General features: G+C 31.2%; 1 protein-coding gene and 1 long non-coding RNA gene across 2 annotated transcripts; both read right to left on the reverse strand.

Moving 5' to 3' along the window:
• Positions 1 to 355: 355 nt before the first annotated feature.
• Positions 356 to 22,612, reverse strand: LOC123664500. Its single transcript, XR_006744827.1, has 3 exons — positions 22,601 to 22,612; positions 22,380 to 22,386; positions 356 to 616 (listed from the first exon to the last, which is right to left on the reverse strand). It is a non-coding gene; the product is annotated as an uncharacterized LOC123664500 (long non-coding RNA).
• Positions 14,241 to 15,691, reverse strand: LOC123664499 (serine protease inhibitor-like). Its single transcript, XM_045599039.1, has one exon. The coding sequence runs from the start codon at positions 15,657 to 15,659 to the stop codon at positions 14,463 to 14,465; it is 1,197 nt and encodes a 398-aa protein (XP_045454995.1). The 5' UTR covers positions 15,660 to 15,691; the 3' UTR covers positions 14,241 to 14,462.
• Positions 22,613 to 23,279: the final 667 nt, after the last annotated feature.

Consider the following 23,279-nt stretch of genomic DNA (forward strand, 5'->3'; position numbering starts at 1 on the left):
TAAATATACACAGGCGACTAAAATCACTATCAATGATAACATATTTTTTGCAGTTCGTATGTTTTTTGCCATTTTTAACCGACTTCCAAAAAAGGAGGAGGTTCTCAATTCGACTGTATTTTTTTTAATGTATGTTAATTCAGAACTTTTGACACGGTGGAGCGATTTGGACAAATTTTCTTTTGATCGAAAGGTGGTATGTGTCATTTGGTCCCATTTGAATTTATTTGAGATCTAACAACTACTTTCTTTTGTGTGAGTCTAGTCAGGCTGTATGACTGTTATATTATTATATATTTCTTTTCTTTTTTTTTCTGGAATATTTTTATTGTTACTTCTGTTATTTTTTTCTCATTATTAAGTTTTTTTTTTTACGTGTCTATCTTTCGTTGATTTTTATTTTATATTCTTTTTTTATTAAGCACATTATGTTCTTGTGGCGTTTGGCGTCTGAAGTCGCCTATGCAGGCTCTGACGGAAGAGCAGCGCCTTAGCAGTAACAATTTGCTGCTAAGCAATGCTGAGGCAGAGACCTGGTTGGCCTTCTAACTTAATTGTACTATTAACATTTTAAATGATAATGGCCAATAAAGAACTTTTCTTTCTTTCTTTCTTTCTTTTCTTTACTTTTCGAGTTATATCTAATAATGCGTTTTTACTAGACGCTTTTTTCGTCGACCTACGTTGTATTATACCGCATAACTTTCTACTGTATGTACCGATTTTGATAATTCTTTTTATGTTAAAAAGGGGATATCCCTAGTTTGGTACCATGATAAGGAAACCAGGATCTGATGATGGAATCCCAGAAAAATCGAGGAAAACTCTCAAAAATCCGCAATTACTTTTAACGGGGTGTACCGATTTTGATGATTTTTAATTTAATCAAAAGCTGATGTTTATCATGATGTTACATATAAATTTTATCGAGATCTGATAATTACTTTTTGAGTAATCTTTGATAACGCGTAGTTACTTGACTATTTTTTCGTCGATCTACATTGTATTACTCGTCGATGTAATTGAAGTCGGTTTTTTTTTCGTTTGCGAGCAAACACAATTATTCATGTATCATTGAATTTTGAATTTTTAATGATTTTTGACAAAATTAATTCTTAATACCTATCATTTGTTTAAATGATAATTGAAAAACAACTAAAGCCTCCTAGAAAGGTAACGAAATATATTGAATACTTAATATTTAAATGTCAAAATTTTTTACGAATTTTAATTTATACTTACTTCATTTTAAATTTATTCAAAAACTTCAACGTATATTTTAGATACAGTAGAGAAAAGGAAATAATTAAAAAAAAAACATATATAGGTACAAATAGAAATCAAGAATAAATGCAAGTGGTATAAAAAGCTGATTCTTAGTTCGTTGACATAGCTCGTAATCACTAAGGACAATAACCTGACACCAATTGGATATTGTGTTTTCCTGAGAGAAAGTTTGTTGTGAACGTAATGTTTGTAAAAACTTTCCCTTAAGCTTTCACCTAAACTATATTATACTTTTATAAGGATTTTAAAAATAATAGTAAATAATTATTGTTTAAAAAGAAATAAGAAACATCCGTTTATGGCAAATCGAACTTAAAGTAGGAAATTGTATTCTAATGAAATACACATGTTTGTATTTGTGATCAATAGAGGATGCTGTGTGGTTACGGCAGTAAAGAATGTAGTCTCTTCCCGTGGGTGTCGTAAGAAGCAACTAAGGGATAACACAATAATGTTAATAAATTCTTTATTTGACTAAATACTGTACAATTTTATAATCTGCCAAACTGCGTGACAGTTTATCTGCGTAATTAATGCTTGTCAACATATAATTATTATACAATTTTTTTTTTTTACTATTTCATTTTATAGATTGCTTGCTCTACTGGCATCCACAGTTCAAATTATCATTGCTTTGTTTTTGTAAATTAATTAATTGTTAAAATTATATATATTATGACGGCTTTAATTTTTAAACAACGTCAACATAATTGACGGTCGGTAATTTTTTTACTTATTTAGTGCGAATTATTCGCACGGGTATTGTTAGTAATTTATAATTTACATTGATTCTAATATATATATAGCCACGTGTACATTGTTTTTGATTTTATTATTATTTATTTAAACGTTATTGGAGATGTCCAGGGTCAATTAGTTCAATCGCTAAATAACTTCATAGTTAAAAAAAATTCGATTAAATATGATTTTCTTATTATATAATGTGCTGTGTGGCTACGGTAGTAGAGAATATAGACACTCCCTCTCTTCCCGTGGGTGTCGTAAGAGGCGACTAAGGCATAACATAGTTCCACTACAATCTTGGAACTTAAAAAGCCGACCGATGGTAGGATAGCTATCCAACTGCTTTGAAATACATAGGCCGAAGACGGACAGCAGCGATTTCGGTGCGAAAAAGCCAGCCCTGCGGTCACCAACCCGCCTGCCCAGCGTGGTGACTATGGGCAAACATACTCTTGTGGAGGCCTATGTCCAGCAGTGGACTGCGATAGGCTGAAGTGAGTGAGTGAGTGATTATATAAGAATGACGTAATTAATAGTTAAATGACACAGACAACTTCAGATTCAACTTTCGTACAATTCTTTCTTCAGCTTTCTTACAACAGATTTCTCGTGTTAATAATATTTTATGCTAATTAGCTAATTTACGTAAATAAACATATCCCAATGACTAAATTAAGTATATTTATATTAATGACCGTAATGTTAATAATAATAATAATAATAAGCCTTTATTTACTGAAGGATAATATAAGCACCCGTCGTCCCAACATCTCAGATGGGTAGATGACATCGAATCCTTGGCAGGAACTACATGGCAGCGAAAGGCCATAGACAGGAAAATATGGAAGGGAATGGAGGAGGCCTATGTCAGGAGACACACTGGGGATTGAGAACGGCTACCGACGACGGGTGCTTATAATGTTAATTAAATTATCCTTAATTAAACCCACCGCTTAATTTTAATGTTATGTTATTGTTTATCAAAACAAAATAAGACTTGAATAACGAGAATATTAAGTCTATTTTCAACCGACCTCCCAAAAAGAGGAGGTTATCAATTCGATTGTATTTTTTTTTTGTTGTGTTACTACAAACTTTTTACTGCGTGGGTCGATTTCGATGGTTCCTTATTTAGTTGTACCTGTCATGTGGTTCCATTTCAATTGAATCGAGATCTGGCTAGAATTTTTTGAGTTATGTGTAATAATGCGCATTTGCTTGACTATTATTTCGTCTACCTACGTTTCTATTGCTTGTCGAGGTGATTGAAATAGGTTTTTTTTCGTTTGCGAGCATACATACGACGAACTACGACATAAAAAAAAACACAGCCGAATTGAGAGCCTTCTTCTTTTTTGGAAGTTGGTTAAAAAGGTTATTTTTATAGTTTAGATTAAGGACGCAAAAAATACTAATGTCGATTTTTTTTTGTTATGTAGCATTTAATTTGAAAACGTTAACTTATTTAGCACAAGTCGTTATTTTACTTTTTTGAGTTGCATCCCTAATAATTCCTAATTTGAATTGACTGTTTCACTGACTATATACGTCGCATAGTTGTAAAATGTTTTTTTTACATTTGCGAGCAAACACAATTAATAGATAATTGTTTCTAAAGTGTTAAATTCGAAAAATTATTTGACTTGCATTTCATATTTTTAACCGACTTCCAAAAAAGGAGGAGGTTCTCAATTCGACTGTATTTTTTTTTAATGTATGTTACATCAGAACTTTTGACCGTGTGGACCGATTTCGACAATTTTTATTTTAATCGAAAAGTGGTGTGTGTCAATTGGTTCCATTTAAATTTATTTGAGATCTAACAACTACTTTTCGAGTTATATCTAATAATGCGTTTTTACTTGACGCTTTTTTCGTCGACCTACGTTGTATTATACCGCATAACTTTCTACTGGATGTACCGATTTTGATAATTCTTTTTTTGTTAGAAAGGAGATATCCCTAGTTTCGTATTATGATATGAAAACCAGGATCTGATGATGGAGTCCCAGAGAAATCAAGGGAAACTCTTGAAAATCCGCAATAACTTTTTACTGAGTGTACCGATTTTAATAATTTTTAATTTAATCGAAAGCTGATGTTTGTCATGTAGTCACATATAAATTTTATTGAGATCTGATAACTACTTTTTGAGTAATCTTTGATAACACGTAGTTACTTGACTATTTTTTCGTCGATCCACGTTGTATTACTCGTCGATGTAATTGAATTCGGTTTTTTTTTCGTTTGCGAGCAAACACAATTATTCTGTATTGTCTGTGGATTTATGAGTTTTTGAAAAATCTATTTTTGTACGTCTCTATAATACCGTATCATAACCATGTCAGAGCTAATAAAATATATTTTGAAACAAAAAATAAAAAACATTGCGCGGTAAAACGTCACTTCCCCTATATTTTTTATATACATATATTACGAGCCTTATATCGTTTCGTTAAGAGTAAAATACAAAGATTTTTGATGAAACGAATTAAAAATTTAAATCGAATGTTACTTTACTAAAATCTGAAATTTTATTTATTCGACCCAGCAACATAAAATTTGTAGCAAACATCTGTTGTTGACCACAAGAACGCTACAGATGTTGAATAGAAATAAATTAATTATTTATTATTTCTTTGTGTTATATTGTTTGTTATTTTCCTTAGTCTTGTGGTATTATAATTATTTTATATCATTATTAGCTGTGCCCCGCGGTGACTTACATCGGCGGCGGCGGGACGCGGCGTTATCGTTTCATTTGATTTTAATTTATCTCCTAAACTATGCGTCCATATTAAATGCTATAAAAGACGAAGTTAATCCTTATATTCAACGTAGAGTGATGTTATGTAGCCTATAGTCTTCCTCGGTAAATTGACTACTTACCAAAAAATAACTTTTCAATTCGAACTAGGTAGTAGGTAGTTCCTGAGACTAGGGCGTTTAAACTTGTTTGTTAATAAGTAAACAAATTCTTTAGCCTTATAATATTATTAGTACCTATAGATTAAAATTATTTATATATTATATATGAAATAAATTATCCTGTTTATATTGTGAACACAAATAATTAAAATTAAAACATCTCATGATAAGTATTAATTTTATTTATTTAATATTATTTTAATATTATTTAGTTCACTTCTTTATATATTATGTTAGGAATATTCCATTTAATAAATGATATAACAAAAAAAATATATGGATGTTAGTTTATTTAAATTGTTCGGTTTTTAATTTCAAGACCGACATTTTGTTCCACTCGTCGAGGAATAGGTATATTATTATATCTATAATGTTATTATTACAGCCTAGGATTCTAGATCTAGTTTTGCCTAGATCAGACTTCGACTTTTAATAAAAATAATGTACTTCACAGTAAAGAAAAGCTAAATACCTATATTGTTCAAAGTACCTAGTTCTTGTAAAACTTTTAAAGAGACTTAACAGAATAACATTCTAATTTTTTACTTCAAGTAAAAGTTAAGTTTGTATATCATGGTAAGATTTGTACAATTTAAAATATTTTAAATTTTAAATTAAATTTAATTATTTATTATTACACGGAGAAAAGCAATAAAATAATAAACTTAAAGCGTAATTTAATTTTTTTATTTAACCTATTGTAAAACAGCGCCATCTCTTGCTTAGCATTAGAACTTCGTAGTAATTTAATACTTTACAGTTGTACTGTATGTCTATGAAGATAATATACTGAATTTACTAAAGAGGTCAGCACTTTATTTAATGTTTTTTTTTTGCTTTAATATAACCTTCCTCAAAATTTAAAGATAAACTTGCATGCATATGACGCTTCAGCCTTCTGCATCCTTCTGCTGCCAGCAGTAGACTGCTGGATAGGCTTCTTTCTCCATGTAGCAGAAGTTTCAGAGCCTAATCACTACGCTCTCAATTCCAGGTTGGCGGATATATTATAGCTATTATGAGCTACGAGCGCTATCAGGTGTAAGCATAACGTGCTCTCCGAAGCACAACAACCGTGGGCAAACAAATAGGTATTCGTAGAAATACAAACCCGAAACCGAAATCGAACACGTACACCACCGCTGTTTAGGCGCCTACTCGGCACACGCACCACTACACCAGAGCGGTTCTATAGTACATATTATTATAAAGTAAATATTTCACTACGTATATTTTCTATTACTTTGTTAACCGACTTCAAAAAAAGGAGAAGGTTCTAAGACTGTATTTTTTAATGTGTTTGTTACCTCGTAAATTTTTACCGCGTGTACCGATTTTGATGATTCCTGTTTATCGGAAAGCTGGTACTTGTTACTGACGATTACAATTTAATAATAAACGATGCTAAAATTAAATGAACACGAAACAAAAAGCACTAGTTTTGTACGTTTGTCAGCTGTAGCGTGTTCGTTTTGACCTTGATATGTAACGGCTACAAAACAAAATTGCATTATATTCAAGGAAGTACATAAAAACCGTGAGAATAATTGTCTTTATATGATATTCGTATTCATAAAGAAATCTTTTCGTATTTTCCTAAAATCACCAATGTCGCGGTCAAGACCAGTATGCGAAGGCAAGACTAGGTGAAATAGACGGAACAAATTAAAAAGAAAAAATAGTCCCAATGTTATTTATCTTATTCTATAAAATGTTATTTTTTTTATATCTACAATACACACTCGGTCGTCTGTTCCTAAAGTAACCAACTTAATGCTTGTGTTATAGGTAACAGCCGACTAGTATAGCTACATTTTTTTTTCGATATACAAATATATAATTACTATATGTAAATAAATATATATTACACCCAGACTCGGGGTAGAAATCAAACCCACAACCCCCGGAGCAGAAAGCAGGGTAGATAAATAAGTACACTCGTAGTAAGAATTGATTCATAAATTGTGATTAAAATTGAAACTTAAGAACCGAATCATATATTTCTTTGTCTGAGTTAACAAATTTGCAATACTCGTACTACTACAATTAATGCGGCGCTATTATACAATCTGTGTTTACCACTAGTCCTCAAATAGATAAAGTAAATTTTACAAAGGCTATTTGACACAAGGATTTTAAAATTTCAACAGTGAAAATGGATACTAAATTAATAACTTTTAAGGCAAATCACTTGATCATTTTGTCTTCTTGATGATAGTCTTACCTGAAATAAAGAAAAACTAAATTTATTTTCTATTGCCCTTATCGAGCTTATTCACTTTTCTTTAATAAAGTCCAGTAGCACTATTTTACTCGAAATGGTGTCTAAACCATAGTGGTTGACCAAAAACTTGGATAAGGTAGTTTTTGCGGGCTTGGTTTTGATAATTACTAATAATGATTTTCCTTGTATTATGTACTTAGAGACTGTTATTTTTAAACTCTTGACGTTGACGGCGACATTACAAATGCCATGGTCACGTGGTGACTTAGTACTAGTTTAATCAATGGCAATATTATGACGACAGCTTAGAACAAAAATATTGTACAAACTGCTACTGTATTTATGTTCACGGCTCTTGTGGTGACGAACAATATTTATATAGTTAATTTGAGCGTTGGTCATGGGCTAGTCATTTTTATTGCGTATTTCTGAAATGTCATGACTTTTTTGAGCTCTTTGTTTATTTATTTGTTCAATTTTTTTAATTATTTAACTTTTATTAAATTAATACAAATAATATTTAACTCATTAAATTATTATAAATCAATTATAATTAATCAAATCACTGTTATTAATAGTTTTTTATAGCCTTCTAAAACGATTGCATCATTATTGATACTAATTATATTTAAAAAAAAAAATGTTAAGAATATTTTTTGTGTATTGTAATTCGTTAAGTCATTCATTTTAATGAAAATATATGATGTCACTTTATTTACTTTTATTTCTAAAATTGCGATCAATTTTCGTATGAGTTAATTAAATTAATAAGTTAGGTAGTTAATGTATAGAAATAATATCTCAATCAAAAATAGGTGTATCGTAACAGATTGTTAAAAATGTACCTAGTTGATTATTATGTTTTTTTTTTGGTACAAATGAAATTTTGTTAACTGTAATTGTATTTTGATAAAAAAAAAAAAAAAAAAAAAACTCTTCTTTGTGTATTATTTTATATTCAAAGTGTGTGTAGCTTAAAATAAAAGTGTGCTTTTTTCATCCAACCTATAAAACATATTAAAATTTCTAGTGTAGCATTTCTAGGTAGCAGTAGATAATTATTTTTTTACCTAAACGACAAAGAAATGGTTAGTATAAACAAGTTTGTTTTTTTTTCATTTTGGTTATTTTCGTGAAAATTTGATTGTAAATTAAATAACATATCTTGTGTGGTAGGAGCATAACAATGATGTCATACCAGACCGAATACTCAAGACAATTTTTGCAAAAAAAATTCAATTAACATCTTATAGTTTCTCATAACCGTTTTGTTTTTTATTTATAATTACGTGTATTTATATAAATTTGAAAAAAAATGTATAGGATTTTTTAAAATTCTTTATTTATAAAGTCCTACCTATATAAGGTTAAGTCGGCTAATACATAGAATACTGGTGCTAATTTTTTTATATTGTAAAATAAAATAAATTTAGTATTCTGCCTACCGGTACCAATATTTGTGAGAAATATTAAGGTTTTGTGACTTTTTCTGATACGAGATTTTTAGGATGAGTTTGGAAATGTTAATAATAGTGTTTGCTCGTAAACGAAAAAAAAAAATCCGAACGAACATAGAAAAAAAATATATACAGGTATATAGGTCGAATTTTAATATCCTCCTCCTTTTTTGAAGTCAGTTAAAAATGTAGAATAGCTTTCTGATTAATACATAAGACTTTTGTACATATATTTCAATAATGTTATATTTTTAAGCTGCTTTATTGAATGACACATTCATTTATTATTACGCGTTTTTAATATTACGCGTAGTAGAAGACGACAAAGTGATGATTATGCTACCCTACACAATTTTCTTTCCGTTCGTGCACGAAATATCATATTTAACTTTATTATAGACTTACAACCGTGACCTTTAGATAAGGATCTGCATAAGCTGTCGTTTTGATCTCCTAGGATGTTTTTGAATTAAAAGTGATCTATAAAATAAAGTTGAGGGTCAGACTGGAACTTTTCTAGATTGTAAATGTTAAAAATTAAATATTTTTATATTAGATACGAAATAGGTCAATGTTATTTTGCTATGACTGTGTTTTGTTTATGTCTAATAAACACGATCGTCTATGCCTAATGTACTTAACGTCTGTGTTTTAGAAAACAGCCAACTTATATACATGTATATATATATATATATATATATATATATATATATATATATATATATATATATATATATAAATACATGTATATATAAATACATGTATATAAGTATACAGCTTTGTGGCGGAAATCAGACTTACTGACAACAACGAGCGAGTCAATCTAGCCATATAACATGAAAACCTCTCTCTGGAGTCGGTCCCTCATATCTGAGGATCGTGGTCAGTGGCGTGGTCGCATCTGGTGCTGATTATGTCTCCATCGGTTCCTGTCCATTTTTTAGAATTATAGAGATTGGGAGATGCCTCACATTCTTTGGAAGTGGTAGACCGATTTCGATTTTATTTCAATGAAAGGTGGTGCGTATCATGTGATACCATTTAAATTTAATTGAGATCTGACAAGTAATTTTCGTGTTATATCTAATAATGCGTATTTACTTGATAAGTTTTATGTCGACCTATGTTGTATTCTATCGCTATTCACTGGGTGTACTGATTTTGATGATTCTTGTTTTAATCGAAAGCTGATACTTATCATGTAGTCCCATTTAAATTTGATTAAGAACTTATGACTAATTTTTGAGTAATCTTTGATAACACGTATTTAATTGACTATTTTTTCGTTTACCTACGCTATATTACGTGAGCAAACAATTATGTATGGAACGGGGTTTACGTTATACGAATTTCAACTGCGCGTGAAGTGTCGCGTGTCTGTCCTTAACCTAACCACTTACTATTGTTGAATACACCATTGATAGATTTTTTTCAAGAAATTATTGAGTTGTATACGTACATATAATTATGTATGTTTGAGATAATTTAACATATAAATTTAACTTTCTTAATTTTTTTTTGTCTTGAATAATAATTTTTAACCGACATCAAAAAAAGGAGGAGGTTTCTCAATTCGACCGTATATAATTATATAACCCATAGTTTGGGTACGTTCTCTTCTTACAGCAGTGACTATATTTAGTAATTTATTATAATTAAATTATGGCTTTTAAAAAAAAATTAAGAATTGTTTCTACTTCAATAAAACATTCCTTTAAATATCAACAAAGGTCATATTAGATTTAAAAAAAAATCCTATATCAGTGCATGTATACATAAGTGACTTGAAATGAACGTATATACAAATTGTAGTTTGTTACCCCTTCGTCTAATCTTCATCTAATCTAATATATTATATATACAGAGTGTCCCAAAAAGTAGTGATAAGCGGAATTCCAGAGATAGGGCACCCCTTGGGGTATCCGAATCACCCCTATGTATGTTCAGCGATTTTGCATAGTTTTCGAGTTATGAATTTTTTTATATGTTTTTGAGAATTTTCCACCTGAACAACTTTAAAATTTCTAAAAAAAAAAATTGAAGACTTTTTAGAATTTTTGTTTTTGTATCTAAATAGACATAAGCTGTAGCTTCCCGCTTAAAAGATTCAGCTTCTTAACTTTGATGGAAATTGTGAAAATCTAAGTGTAAAGTGAAAATTTTACGTTTTGAGAACTATGACTTCAATTTCCAACTTAGAATTAAAAATCTAAACAGGCAATTTTATGGTTTCTAATTAGGCTTAAAAACTTCTCCAGAGTCTCAGCTTTCATAATCATAAATAAAAAGTTGTACTTAATGGGGCTATTTTTGCTAAAATTTGCCTTCATACTGCGACATCAAGGTGGAAAATTCTTAAAATTACCAATTTGAATAAAAAAAATTTTTTTGCTCAATTTATTATTCCTTTAAGGTTAAATAGTTTTGTCGGCGCTCTAGCTGGGTCATACGTATAGGATTCGTGCGGAGGAAAATGATAAATCCGTAGACTGAGTGATATGGTTCCAAAACGATGGTGCTCCATGCCACTTTGCAAGAATAGTCAGACAACATTTAACAGAAAGATTTAGAGACAGATGGATCGGCCGTGGAGGGCCCATTGCATGGTCGCCGCGGTCCCCAGACTTGAATCCAATCGATTTCTTTGTCTGGGGATATTATAAAGAAATAGTTTACGCTAAAAACATTAGCAACGTAGTGGAGTTAAGACGAAAATTGAGACAGGCAGAAGAAACAATTAAAAACAACAGAATAGCATTCGTAAGACTCAAAGAAAACTTTTTAAGACGCGTTTGACAGTTCACAAGACGTAATAAAGTCTGTCGAGTCAGTAGTCTTATGTGTGTCTATAAAAATATATCGCCAAAATATATTTTTTTAGGTCGCCGAAATGTATATACGCACGCGCAGAACTCCCGAGCCACTGCATCAAATTGCATAATTCTTTCTGAAGTAAAACTTCTGTATGCACGCTTGACTTAGAGAATAAGCTTGTAAATGCGTGACGAGAGCGTTACGAAAAGTTTGATCGAGCGAAGCGAACGAAAGTTGAAAGACGATATAAGTTAGTGAAGACAGAAAGAGGGAGAGTTACGTTTCGTATATCGCTCCTACAGTAGTAGGAGCTAAAAAAGTTTTACTTCAGTCGTGTGGTCTAAAGAACCTTCGAAATTTTTTGTTGTGGTCGTTATTGTTATTTCAGAGTTTATGTAAAAGAAAATTAAAGAAAAAACTATATAGTTATTAACGAAAACAATATGGCGGTACGAAAACATAGGTACTAATTATGTTGTTTTGTTTTCTAAAAGACCGAACAAGCAGATAAATCATTGCATTTGTATTAAATTTATAATTAATTTAGTTTAATATGATTCATGTTTTCGTTCTATGACTAATTATTTAGTTTTCCTTAAAATCATATTTAAATTAATCATAATTATCGTATTTAGTTACTAGGCATTATTTTTTATACTTGTTGCGTATTACTACTTTTTAACCGACTTCCAAAAAAGGAGAAGGTTCTCAATTCGACTGTATTTTTTTTTTATTTATGTTACATCAGAACTTTTGACCGTGGGGACCGATTTCGACAAATTTTGTTTTAATCGAAAGGTGGTGTGTGCCAATTGGTCCCATTTAAATTTATTTGAGATCTAACAACTACTTTTCGAGTTATATCTAATAATGCGTTTTTACTTGACGCTTTTTACGTCGACCTACGTTGTATTATACCGCATAACTTTCTACTGGATGTACCGATTTTGATAATTCTTTTTTTGTTGGAAAGGGGATATCCCTAGTTTGGTACCGTGATAAGGAAACCAGGATCTGATGATGGGACCCCAGAGAAATCGAGGGAAACTCTCGAAATTCCGTAATAACTTTTTACTGGGTGTACCGATTTTGATAATTTTTAATTTAATCGAAAGCTGATGTTTATCATGTGGTCACATATAAATTTTATCGAGATCTGATAACCACTTTGTGAGTAATCTTTGATAACGCGTAGTTGCTTGACTATTTTTTCGTCGATCTACGTTGTATTACCTATCGATGTAATTGAAGTCGGTTTTTTTTTCGTTTGCGAGCAAACACAATTATTGCTTTATTCAACTGCAAAAAATAAAGCAGTCTATTTCGTACTATTCGTTTTTTATGATTAAAAAAAAATACGAATATTTTAGAATTAGTCTTAGTAAATATTTTATTATTAGCCTTAATAATACGATATACATATCATAACACTCATTTATGTCGTGTCACAATGAAACAGTTACAATGATAAAGCGATTTACATAAGAATCTTTGATTTGCATTTTTATGCAAAAATTGCGTAATTTAACACAAAATTATATATTAGGTATGTAAAAGGAATTTAGTTTTACTGTTACTGGGGAAAAGTCTAGGTATGTCTGGTAGTCTCCTCTATGTCGCTTTATTCTTATTCATGTCCTTTTTCTAAAGGTTGTCTGGAAGAGATCGCTCTGTAGCGATAAGACCGCCTTTTGTACATTCCTTTTTTGTTATTATTATTATTATTATTTCTCGCTTGTTTCTTTTTCTTTTATGTTTGTATTGTTTTTGGTTGTACAATAAAGTATATTTGTATTTGTAGTCTAGGATATGTATGTATATTGATTACATGGTACAAATCGTGCACAGCTAGTTTATCAAGAGTAGTTTCTCTCTTTCAAAGACAGTCAGCGTGGAATTAGTAACTAAAGCTAAAGGTTCCTAAAATTAATATTAAAAAAAATATATATGTATATATATAAATCTTGGCAGTCATTTCAACTATGAATATTTAAAGAGAATTATTTAAAACTGAGGTTGTATGTATACTTGTCTATTTTTAAAAAGAAAAGTTAAAAAATAATAATTTTCTATCGTAAATCACTCTGTAATGCTTCGCATTATACTGCATCACTCTGTAGTGCAGTATTTGGTGGTTATCGCGGAGGTAGGATATTTTATCACAAGTTTTGATAATGTGCAATAATTTCACTCGTTATTCTTTTCAGGTTTTGCTTTAATCTTCGTGCTAGTAACTTAATTGTCTCAGTTGTTAACTATATGAAAACTAAGATGTAAAATGTATTTTTATGAATTTTAAACTAAATAATTAATAATCTAATAAATACAACTTGGAGGCCTGCACCTTTGGATTTCCCAAATTTTTCGTTTTATCAATTTTAGACCTGTTTTTGAACTTAATTTTTGTTAATTTCAAGAGGTCCAATTAACTTAAAAATATGTAAACAGGTCAAGGGCCACTGACAATATAATAATTTCATAACTTCCTACTAACAATATGTTCCTGGCTAGAATCGTCACGAGGCTGATAAAAAATTGTAAAAAAAAAAACTAAATATCATACTAAATAACAACTAATAATGGTAAATCGAACCAAATAGCAATCTAGTAGATACTAAATAGATCAACAATAAATTAAGGCTAATTAATTTGGAATAAGATCGAAATAGAAATTAAAATAGCAACAAAAAATAAATTAAAGTACAAAAAGCGTGATTTTTGATACTAAATGCTAAAGTATATATTTATTTTCGAACTTCGTAATGGATATGAATAATAAAAATTCGTTACATAGTAATTATTTTATTATTTCTGCTAACATTATCGCATGAGTCGTTTCATTTTACCGTTAGAAATAATGTAGCTTTTAGTATTGTTTTTTATTAAAACATTTCGTATTGTCTCAAATTCATATTTTTTGGTAACTCTGGCTCACACACTTAATTTAACCTTAAAATAAACTTCCTCAATAAAAAAAAACAACAAAAGCAGTCGAAATTTAACACATTTTACTCAACACTTGGTTCTGCATACACACCGGCCAGTAAAACTAGATCTGTCGATCTATCCACGACTAGAAATGCAAACTCCTTGTTTGCTTCAAAGCGTGGCCCTAAAATTCTATCTTCTAAGCCCACAACTGTAGACGCTGCTGCAACCGTACCTTCTTCTGTGACTTCGATTTCAACGTTTTGAACGGCCTTCGATACAAATAGTGGACTATCGGATACGCCCGGTAATTCTGCCTTCTCCATATCAAATATTCTCTGTATACCGCTGTATTGTAAAGGACGAATCAAATCTGTCCTTGACGATATCTTGAAACGTGGGATGTAACAATCTATTTCATGTGGATTTTCAGACATTTTGTACTCCTTCATCCAGTCCAAGGGCTGTGTCGCTAATTCGTTCAACATATTTTGCATCGAAAATCCATCGAATGGTAACAGGAATAACATAGAGAACTGCTCATATTTACCATATGTCATTTCCAAAATTTGAGCACTTATCAGGTTGGATTCACCGTAATTGTGACGCGCTTTTTGATACATCATATTTACTGATCCGATTATTTTACCTTGAGAGTTATAGAAGGCTTCCTCCCTAGTCTGCGTAGGGTCGAAGGGATTCGTCCAGCTCGCCTTGAAATATAGAGCATCGACTAATATAAGTCTCAAGTCATCAAGAAGTTCTGGTTTCACCGCTTCACGGATCCTACCTTCGGTGGCTACGCATACATAATAATTTATATCATTTGCCAGTTTAGTCGTATTGGTAGTATCAACGGAGTACACATCGGTACTATAATAGAGCGCCGATTCACAAAATTCAGGATGAACCTTGAGGTTTCGATCAGAGAACATCGCCGTTTGAGTATTAAGCGTTACATCTTGACCTTTATTCTTCAATAATTTGACGACAGCTGAATGAAGGTTTTGTGTTTCCCTCAAATCGTTAGGCAGTCGTAGTTCTCTCATTAATTCCGCGAAGGTTTCTCCAGCGGAACCCTCCGCCAACAAGGAGAATATACTCCAAATTGACAGCGGAGATATCGCGACATTATTCTCACCGAAACTCTGCTGATACATGTAAACATTGTTCAATAGTTCCAGCGTGAATTGATTGATTTGATTAAAGTTTAAACCGGCCGTATTGTCATTGGGTGCGGATGTAACAATGCCTACGAACAACACAATTTTCCACATCCTGAGCGGCTGGATCGCTCAGCGTTTAACGCAACACTGCTGTAGTGTAAGGCGATTCTATCAATTTCAATGGGATTTCTCACGTGTACAACGAATATCATTAGGCTTGTTACTTAACAACATTTATGGTTGCGAGAGAACTATGCGTGTTTATTTAAAAATACTCGTATTTATGGGATGTTATTAATATATTCGTGATTACATGAATTCGATTTGACGTTGCCTCGATATTATAAATTAGAGTGATTTGTCTGTATGTTTATTTATTTATATTTAATAGCACACACTGAATAATAATGAGAGAAAATATCATATAAAACGTGAACTTTTTATTGATTGAAATATTTAATGATTTTTTTTCTCGTAAGAAAATAAAAATAAATGATGCTAAGCTCGACATAACTCGAGAATGGCTCGACCAATTCGGCTTATTTTTTTGTGTGTGTTTCTTAAAGCCCACGGAAGGTTTTATTATTTAAATTGTTTAACTTATGACAGTACGAAGTCTGTCCGGGCAGCTAGTTATATCTCTATAATATAAAAATGAGTCGCTGAATGTGTTGCTAAGCGCAAAACTCGAGAACGGTTGGACCGATTTCGCTAATTCTTTTTTTAAAATATTCCTTGAAGTACGAGGATGGTTCTTACGGAGAGAAAAATTCTAAAAAAAAATAATTAAATTTCCTGAAAAAGTCTAAAAACAACACTTTTCTATACTCCCATACAAAAGATTTGTGATAATACTTAAAAGTCAATTTGAACTTTAATACCATACGATAAAGTTTGTGTTAGGCGATACGAAGTTCGCCGGGTCAGCTAGTAATAAATAATAAAGAACAAATACTAAAACTAAAAAGGAAAGAACATGGGGCGTCTAGTCTAATATAAGAATACTTATTATGAAGTTCATGTGTAAGTATGTCTGACTTGATCAAATTATCTCAAATGTTGCCAATTCTAAAAAATCTCTGAATAACAGCTTGACTTTTGCTAATGTTAGTATCAAAGGCTTTAACATATTAAGTAGCGAGTATTTAACAACATGACATTAGAAAGCCTTTGTACTAATTTTTATATTGATTTTAGTAATTTTTTTTAGATGAAGTTTTAAATATGAAAAATTTTTAAATATTGAGAGGGTAAAATCACGAGGTCATAGTTGTTTCATACATTGATTTATAATCTATAATTAATTTTAATGTTTTTTTTTTATAAGTATAGTTTGGTATAATAACAACTACCATTGATTGGTTTAATAATTTAATTATGAAGCGGCAAAATACGTTTGAACTTAAAAATTTAATCAATAAAATCATAACTTAAGTTGTTCAAAATATTTTTTTAAAATATTCATTAATAATAAATAATTACAGGCAATGTTCTTATTGATTAAAAGAACATACAATTAGTTCCCCTTTTTTTAGAAATAGAGTGAAATAAAACAAATAATTTAGTGTTATATATTTAAATTATTTTACATAAATTTTTAGCATGCAGTTTCATCCGCGTTGACTACACCATTTAAGATGTTCCATTCTCTTCCGTTAAAATATAACCTATGTAATTCGGGGTAACTTAGCTTTATATTGGTAAAAGAGTATTTAAAGTCGATTCATTGTTTGATTTCATCTATGTATTACAAAGAAAGGCCAAAAAATCAAATCTTTTCTCTTTATCTAACATATAAAATTCTCGTATAGCGGTGTTTGTAGTTAAACTCCTCCGAAACGGCTTGACTGATTCTCATGAACTCTTGTGTGCATATCGGGTAGGTCTGAGAATCGAACAACATCTATTTTTCATACCCCTAAGTTATAAGGGGGGGGGGGGGGGTTAATAAAATATTATGAAATTTTGTGTGCATATCGGGTAGGTCTGAGAATCGTCCAGCATCTATTTTTCATTCCCCTAAGTCATAAGGGGGGGGGGGGGGAGGATTGAGAAGGTTAATAAAATATATGACAAAACAACGTTTGCGGGATCAGCTAGTATTAAATATAATTAAATATAAATATAAATATCATATAACATACACACACGGTTATCTGTTCCTATGGTAAGCAACTTAATGGCTGTGTTACAGGTAACAGCTGACTGTTATAACTATATTTTGTTTTGATAAACATACATAGAAATCTAATATATAAAATTCTCGTGTCGCGGTGTTTGTAGTTAAACTCCTCCGAAACGGCTTGACTGATTCTCATGAAATTTTGTGTGCGTATTGGGTAGGTCTGTGAATCGAACAATATCTATTTTTCATACCCCTAAGTTATAAGGGGGGGGGGGAATTATTAAAAGATTAATAACGTAGGTACCTATATGTCAAAACAACGTTTGCGGGGTCTGGAAATACAAATATTATATTACACCCAGACTCAGGCGGGAATCTAACTCGCAACCCGCAGGACAGAAAGTAGAGCCACTACAAACTGCGCCAACGGGCTAGTCAATATTAGTATCCACAAAGTGTTACATAATTTTCTAATCTGTTTAAAATGGGTCTTCTTTCATGTATTTTAGTGACAAAATTTAAATTGTTCTTAATTTTATATTTGTTCATTTCTCAAAGTAAATATTTGGATTTGCACAAATAAATATTTCTATTATTTGTGAGTTGCCTCACCGTGCCTTAAAGAAGACGTAATGTTACCTTTAGTCCTGTTATTATTAAAATCGTAAAACACTATTTTAATAGAAAACATATTATAATCTATAAGGTTATTAGCTCGCCCATATCTGTTGCGAAGGTTAGGTGACAATCGCTATGTGTAAAATTCAAACAGATATAAAAACAATTTTTTTAATCAATTTAATTTTTTTTTGCAATCTATAAACATAAGGAATATACAAGAAGAACTGTATAAGAACAAAATATATAAGAAGTGACCATTTTAAAATTTGCTGTACCCCGAAACAGGAATTTGTAACTTCATTTACGATTTAACTAATGATTTCTGTCCATCTATATTTTTTTACACTATAAGTAATCATCAATCACATACTTCCACCTGCTCCGAAACACGCTGCATCTTATGATATAAGTTTTATTCCGATCGGTTCAGTAGTTTTCGCAATACAATTGGACAAATAAAACCGGCCCTCCATTTATTAGTATAGACGATATTAAGAATTGAATTTACAGATATGAAAAAACTTTGTTCTGCTAGAAAAAAAAAGCCCCGCGAAGTCCTCTCCTCTCCTATAATTGCTATAAGTGTAGGTTGAAACTTAATATGGTTGTTTAAAAAAAAACCTTATGTAATATTAAACAACTGATTCTTTTAAGAAATATCTTCGCGTGGTCCCACTGCTCCTTTGAGTCAGATAATTTCTCTAACAAGAGTAACGATCATTATCAGGTTATGATAAAAACCGGAATTGACAGACTGCCCGCTCTCCCTTTAGTTAAAGTTACTTATAAATGGAAAATTTTATCCAAGTAAATAACATTATTTAAGGATTAGGAATATATATATAGGCTTATAGCCTATATAGGCCCAAAAAAATAGCAATAATTTCAAGATTATTATGGTACGTGTTACAGGATTTGTTGTATGATTTAAAAAATATACTTTTATTCGTCACGAACAATTAATTGAAATTACACGCTTCATAAAACATTGAAATGATATAATTACATAAATACTTGATTTATATAACTATATGTAAATTAAAATCTTTACTTATGAAGATTATAAAGACGATGTCTGATATCGTTAATATTAGTATGTAGTTACAGCATATAATACTATTTTTGTTAAAGATGTCTTCGCAAAGTTACAACTTAGGTAGGGATTTACTAGTTCTTCTTGTTATACTAACTAATCGAGCGGTAAAAAGCGCAATGTATTATGTAGTTGTTAGATGTAAATGTCAAATAAGTAACTACTGGCTGTTGATGTTTCTACTAAAATATTAAAATGGAGCTTTAAGGTTTGAAGGGCTTGCGTAGATAAAAGTTAAAAAAAAGAATAAAATTTTTTTTCAATGTTTCTGAATGTACGGATGCTTAAAGAACATGTACTAAGCGTCGATGTTTATATATTTTCGATAAAATTAAGAGATTCTACACAACTTATATTTGAAGAGACTACTCGTCCCTCGCGGTTTCACCCTTTTTGATTGTTCATATTGGTAGGTCTGGTAAGACTATATTGTTAACTGACTTCAAAAAAGGAGGAAGTTTTCTATTCGAATATATTTTTTAAATGTGTATTTACTGGGTATCATAATAATTTTTTATCGAGTAAGTTTTAACTGGGTATGGTAAGCTTTTTACTGGGTGGACCGATTTTGGTGATTCATTTTTTAATCGAAAGTTAGTGCTTGCCGTGTGTCATTTAAATTTGAACGATATTGTAACGAGACTTTTCCCTTGTTTAGGTACTTTTTGAGTTATTCCTAATAATGCGTATTCATTTGATTATTTTTTCAAATATCTACGTTGTATTACTGGTCGATGTAATTTGATTTCGATCAAAAATGTTATGAGATAATACACTACAACAACTACAAACAAAAATACAGTCAAATTGAGAACCTTATCCTTTTTTTAGAAGTCAGTTAACAAGTATTATAAGCGCAAAAAATACTTCTGATGTCCGGAGCAAATAACTTGTTCGAGTCATAATTATTATTATATTGGTGTACGAGTATAAACGTCCTTAATTGCAGTCAAATTAAATTCATTGTCTTTTTTTAGAAAAACCTGTCTGAAGATAAATTGTGGTAATTTTTGGTATTGTATTTATATTGAAATTGAAAAAAAAAATCAATTTTGGCATACACAGGTGTGTATTTTGACAGACACACTATTGCAAACTTAATAAAAAAAATAGTAAAATAAAAATAAAAAATGTAAACAAGTTGTCCGCTCAGTAGTGTACCACACAAAAGTGGTAGGTCATGCAGCTTATTTTGAAACCCGGTGCACCGATGCGACGTTACCCCAACGCTGATTTCGTTGATTATTATTTTGCAAAAAGCAAAATAATAGATATTTGAGTTCATTCATTAAATCTGTTGTGTGTTTAAGGCAGTTAAGAATAAAGCCACCCCGTCTCTTCCCGTGGGTGTCGTAAGAGGTGACTAAGGAATAACACAGTTCCACTACCACCTTGGCACTTAAGAAACTGACCGATGGCGGGATAACCATCCAACTTCTGGCTTTGAAATACACAGGCCGAAGACGGGCAGCAGCGTCTTCGGTGCGACAAAGCCAGCCCTGCGGTCACCAACCCGCCTGCCCAGCGTGGTGACTATGGGCAAAACACATGAGTTCACGCCATTTCCGACGCGAACTTGTGGAAGCCTATGTCCAGCAGTGAACTGCGATAGGCTGACGTGATGATGATGGTGATGAGATATCTTAATTTGTTGTTTAAGGCTTCAAAAACGAAGGTCTTCTCAATTTGACTGTATTTTTAAATGAGTTAGTCGCCTTATAACTTTTTACTGGGTGTACAAAACTTTTTACTTTATTCAACTACAAAAAATAAAGCAGTCTAATTCGTACTATTCGTCTTTTATGATTAAAAAAAAAATACGAATATTTTAGAATTAGTCTTAGTAAATATTTTATTATTAGCCTTAACAATACGATATACATATCATAACACTCATTTATGTCGTGTCACAATGAAACAGTTACAATGATAAAGCGATTTACATAAGAATCTTTGATTTGCATTTTTATGCAAAAATTGCATAATTTAACACAAAATTACATATTAGGTATGTAAAAGGAATTTAGTTTTACTGTTACTGGGGAAAAGTCTAGGTATGTCTGGTAGTCTCCTCTATGCCGCTTTATTCTTATTCATGTCCTTTTTCTAAAGGTTGTCTGGAAGAGATCGCTCTTTAGCGATAAGACCGCCTTTTGTACATTCCTTTTTTGTTATTATTATTATTATTATTTCTCGCTTGTTTCTTTTTCTTTTATGTTTGTATTGTTTTTGGTTGTACAATAAAGTATATTTGTATTTGTAGTCTAGGATATGTATGTATATTGATTACATGGTACAAATCGTGCACTGCTAGTTTATCAAGAGTAGTTTCACTCTTTCAAAGACAGTCAGCGTGGAATTAGTAACTACAGCTAAAGGTTCCTAAAATTAATATTAAATATATAAATATATATATATATATATATATATATATGTATTAATCTTGGCAGTCATTTTAACTATGAATATTTAAAGAAAATTATTTAAAACTGAGGTTGTACATGTACGTATCTATTTTTGCGCGAAATCGCGCGTTAGGAGAATGTCCGCCAGATTTGTTGTAGTTCAATTTACTTTATTAATATTAGCTTACAATGTTACCAAACATCACTCACTCAATATGAAACTATAGGTAAGGCTGCGAAAGTATATATTTTTCTTTTTTATATGAGACGTGTCACTGCAGAGCAAGGCCTCTTTATTCAAATAGAAGGGTTGGCTTAACGCTCGTTAATCACCAAAAAGCTACCACGCTAGTCCACAGCGAGTAATTTCCCTAGCAATTGCAACGACCGCTATCAGATGTATGATATATATGATACCGATCGGGACCGACTGTTTTACGTGCTCTCCGATGTATAACATATAGTTTAAATTAAACAAATACCTCGTTCAAATTTCGTAACGTTTTGGTCCATCGCCATTGTCTCAAGACGAGGTCACACCAACAATCTGTTTTTCCGTTCTTTGAACAGTTTGTATGTCCGGAAACAGGTGACCTCATCGGAAGGTCTAACTAGGTTAGTATGTGTGAGCGATATATAAAAGACTGTTGGATATAAAATTTGTAATTGTGTTTGCTGGCACACGAAAAAAAAGCGACTTCAATTACATCGACAAGTAATACAACGTAGGTAGACAAAAAATAGTCAAGTATATACGCGTGATCAAAGATTACTCCAAAAATTGTAATCAGATCTCGACTTCAATTACATCGACGAGTAATACAACGTAGATCGACGAAAAAATAGTCAAGTAACTACGCGTTATCAAAGATTACTCAAAAAGTAGTTATCAGATCTCTATAAAATTTATATGTGACCACATGATAAACATCAGCTTTCGATTAAATCAAAAATTATTAAAATCGGTATACCCAGTAAAAAGTTATTGCGGATTTCCGAGAGTTTCCCTCGATTTCTCTGGGATCCCATCATCAGATCCTAGTTTACTTATCATGGTACCAAACTAGGAATATCCTCTTTTCAACAAAAAAAGAATTATTAAAATCGGTACATCTAGTAGAAAGTTATGCGGTATAATACAACGTAGGTCGACGAAAAAAGCGTCAAGTAAAAACGCATTATTAGATATAACTCGAAAAGTAGTGGTTAGATCTCAAATAAATTTAAATGGGACCAATTGGCACACACCACCTTTCGATTAAAACAAAATTTGTCGAAATCGGTCCACCCGGTCAAAAGTTCTGATGTTACATACATAAAAAAAAAAAAAAAATACAGTCGAATTGAGAACCTCCTCCTTTTTTGGAAGTCGGTTAAAAATCATCAAAATCGATAAACCCAGTAAAAAGTTATGCGGATTTTCCCCTTGATTTCTCTGGGATCCCATCATCAGATCCTGGTTTTCTTATCATGGTACCATACTTAAG

The sequence above is a fragment of the Melitaea cinxia genome, chromosome 22 (assembly GCF_905220565.1).
Source record: "Melitaea cinxia chromosome 22, ilMelCinx1.1, whole genome shotgun sequence".
NCBI classification, from domain to species: Eukaryota; Metazoa; Arthropoda; class Insecta; order Lepidoptera; family Nymphalidae; genus Melitaea; species Melitaea cinxia.

What these genes read in the sequence shown, in the direction of transcription:
- LOC123664499 (XM_045599039.1), bottom strand. Translation starts at nt 15,659, where the DNA reads ATGTGGAAAATTGTGTTGTTCGTAGGCATTGTTACATCCGCACCCAAT.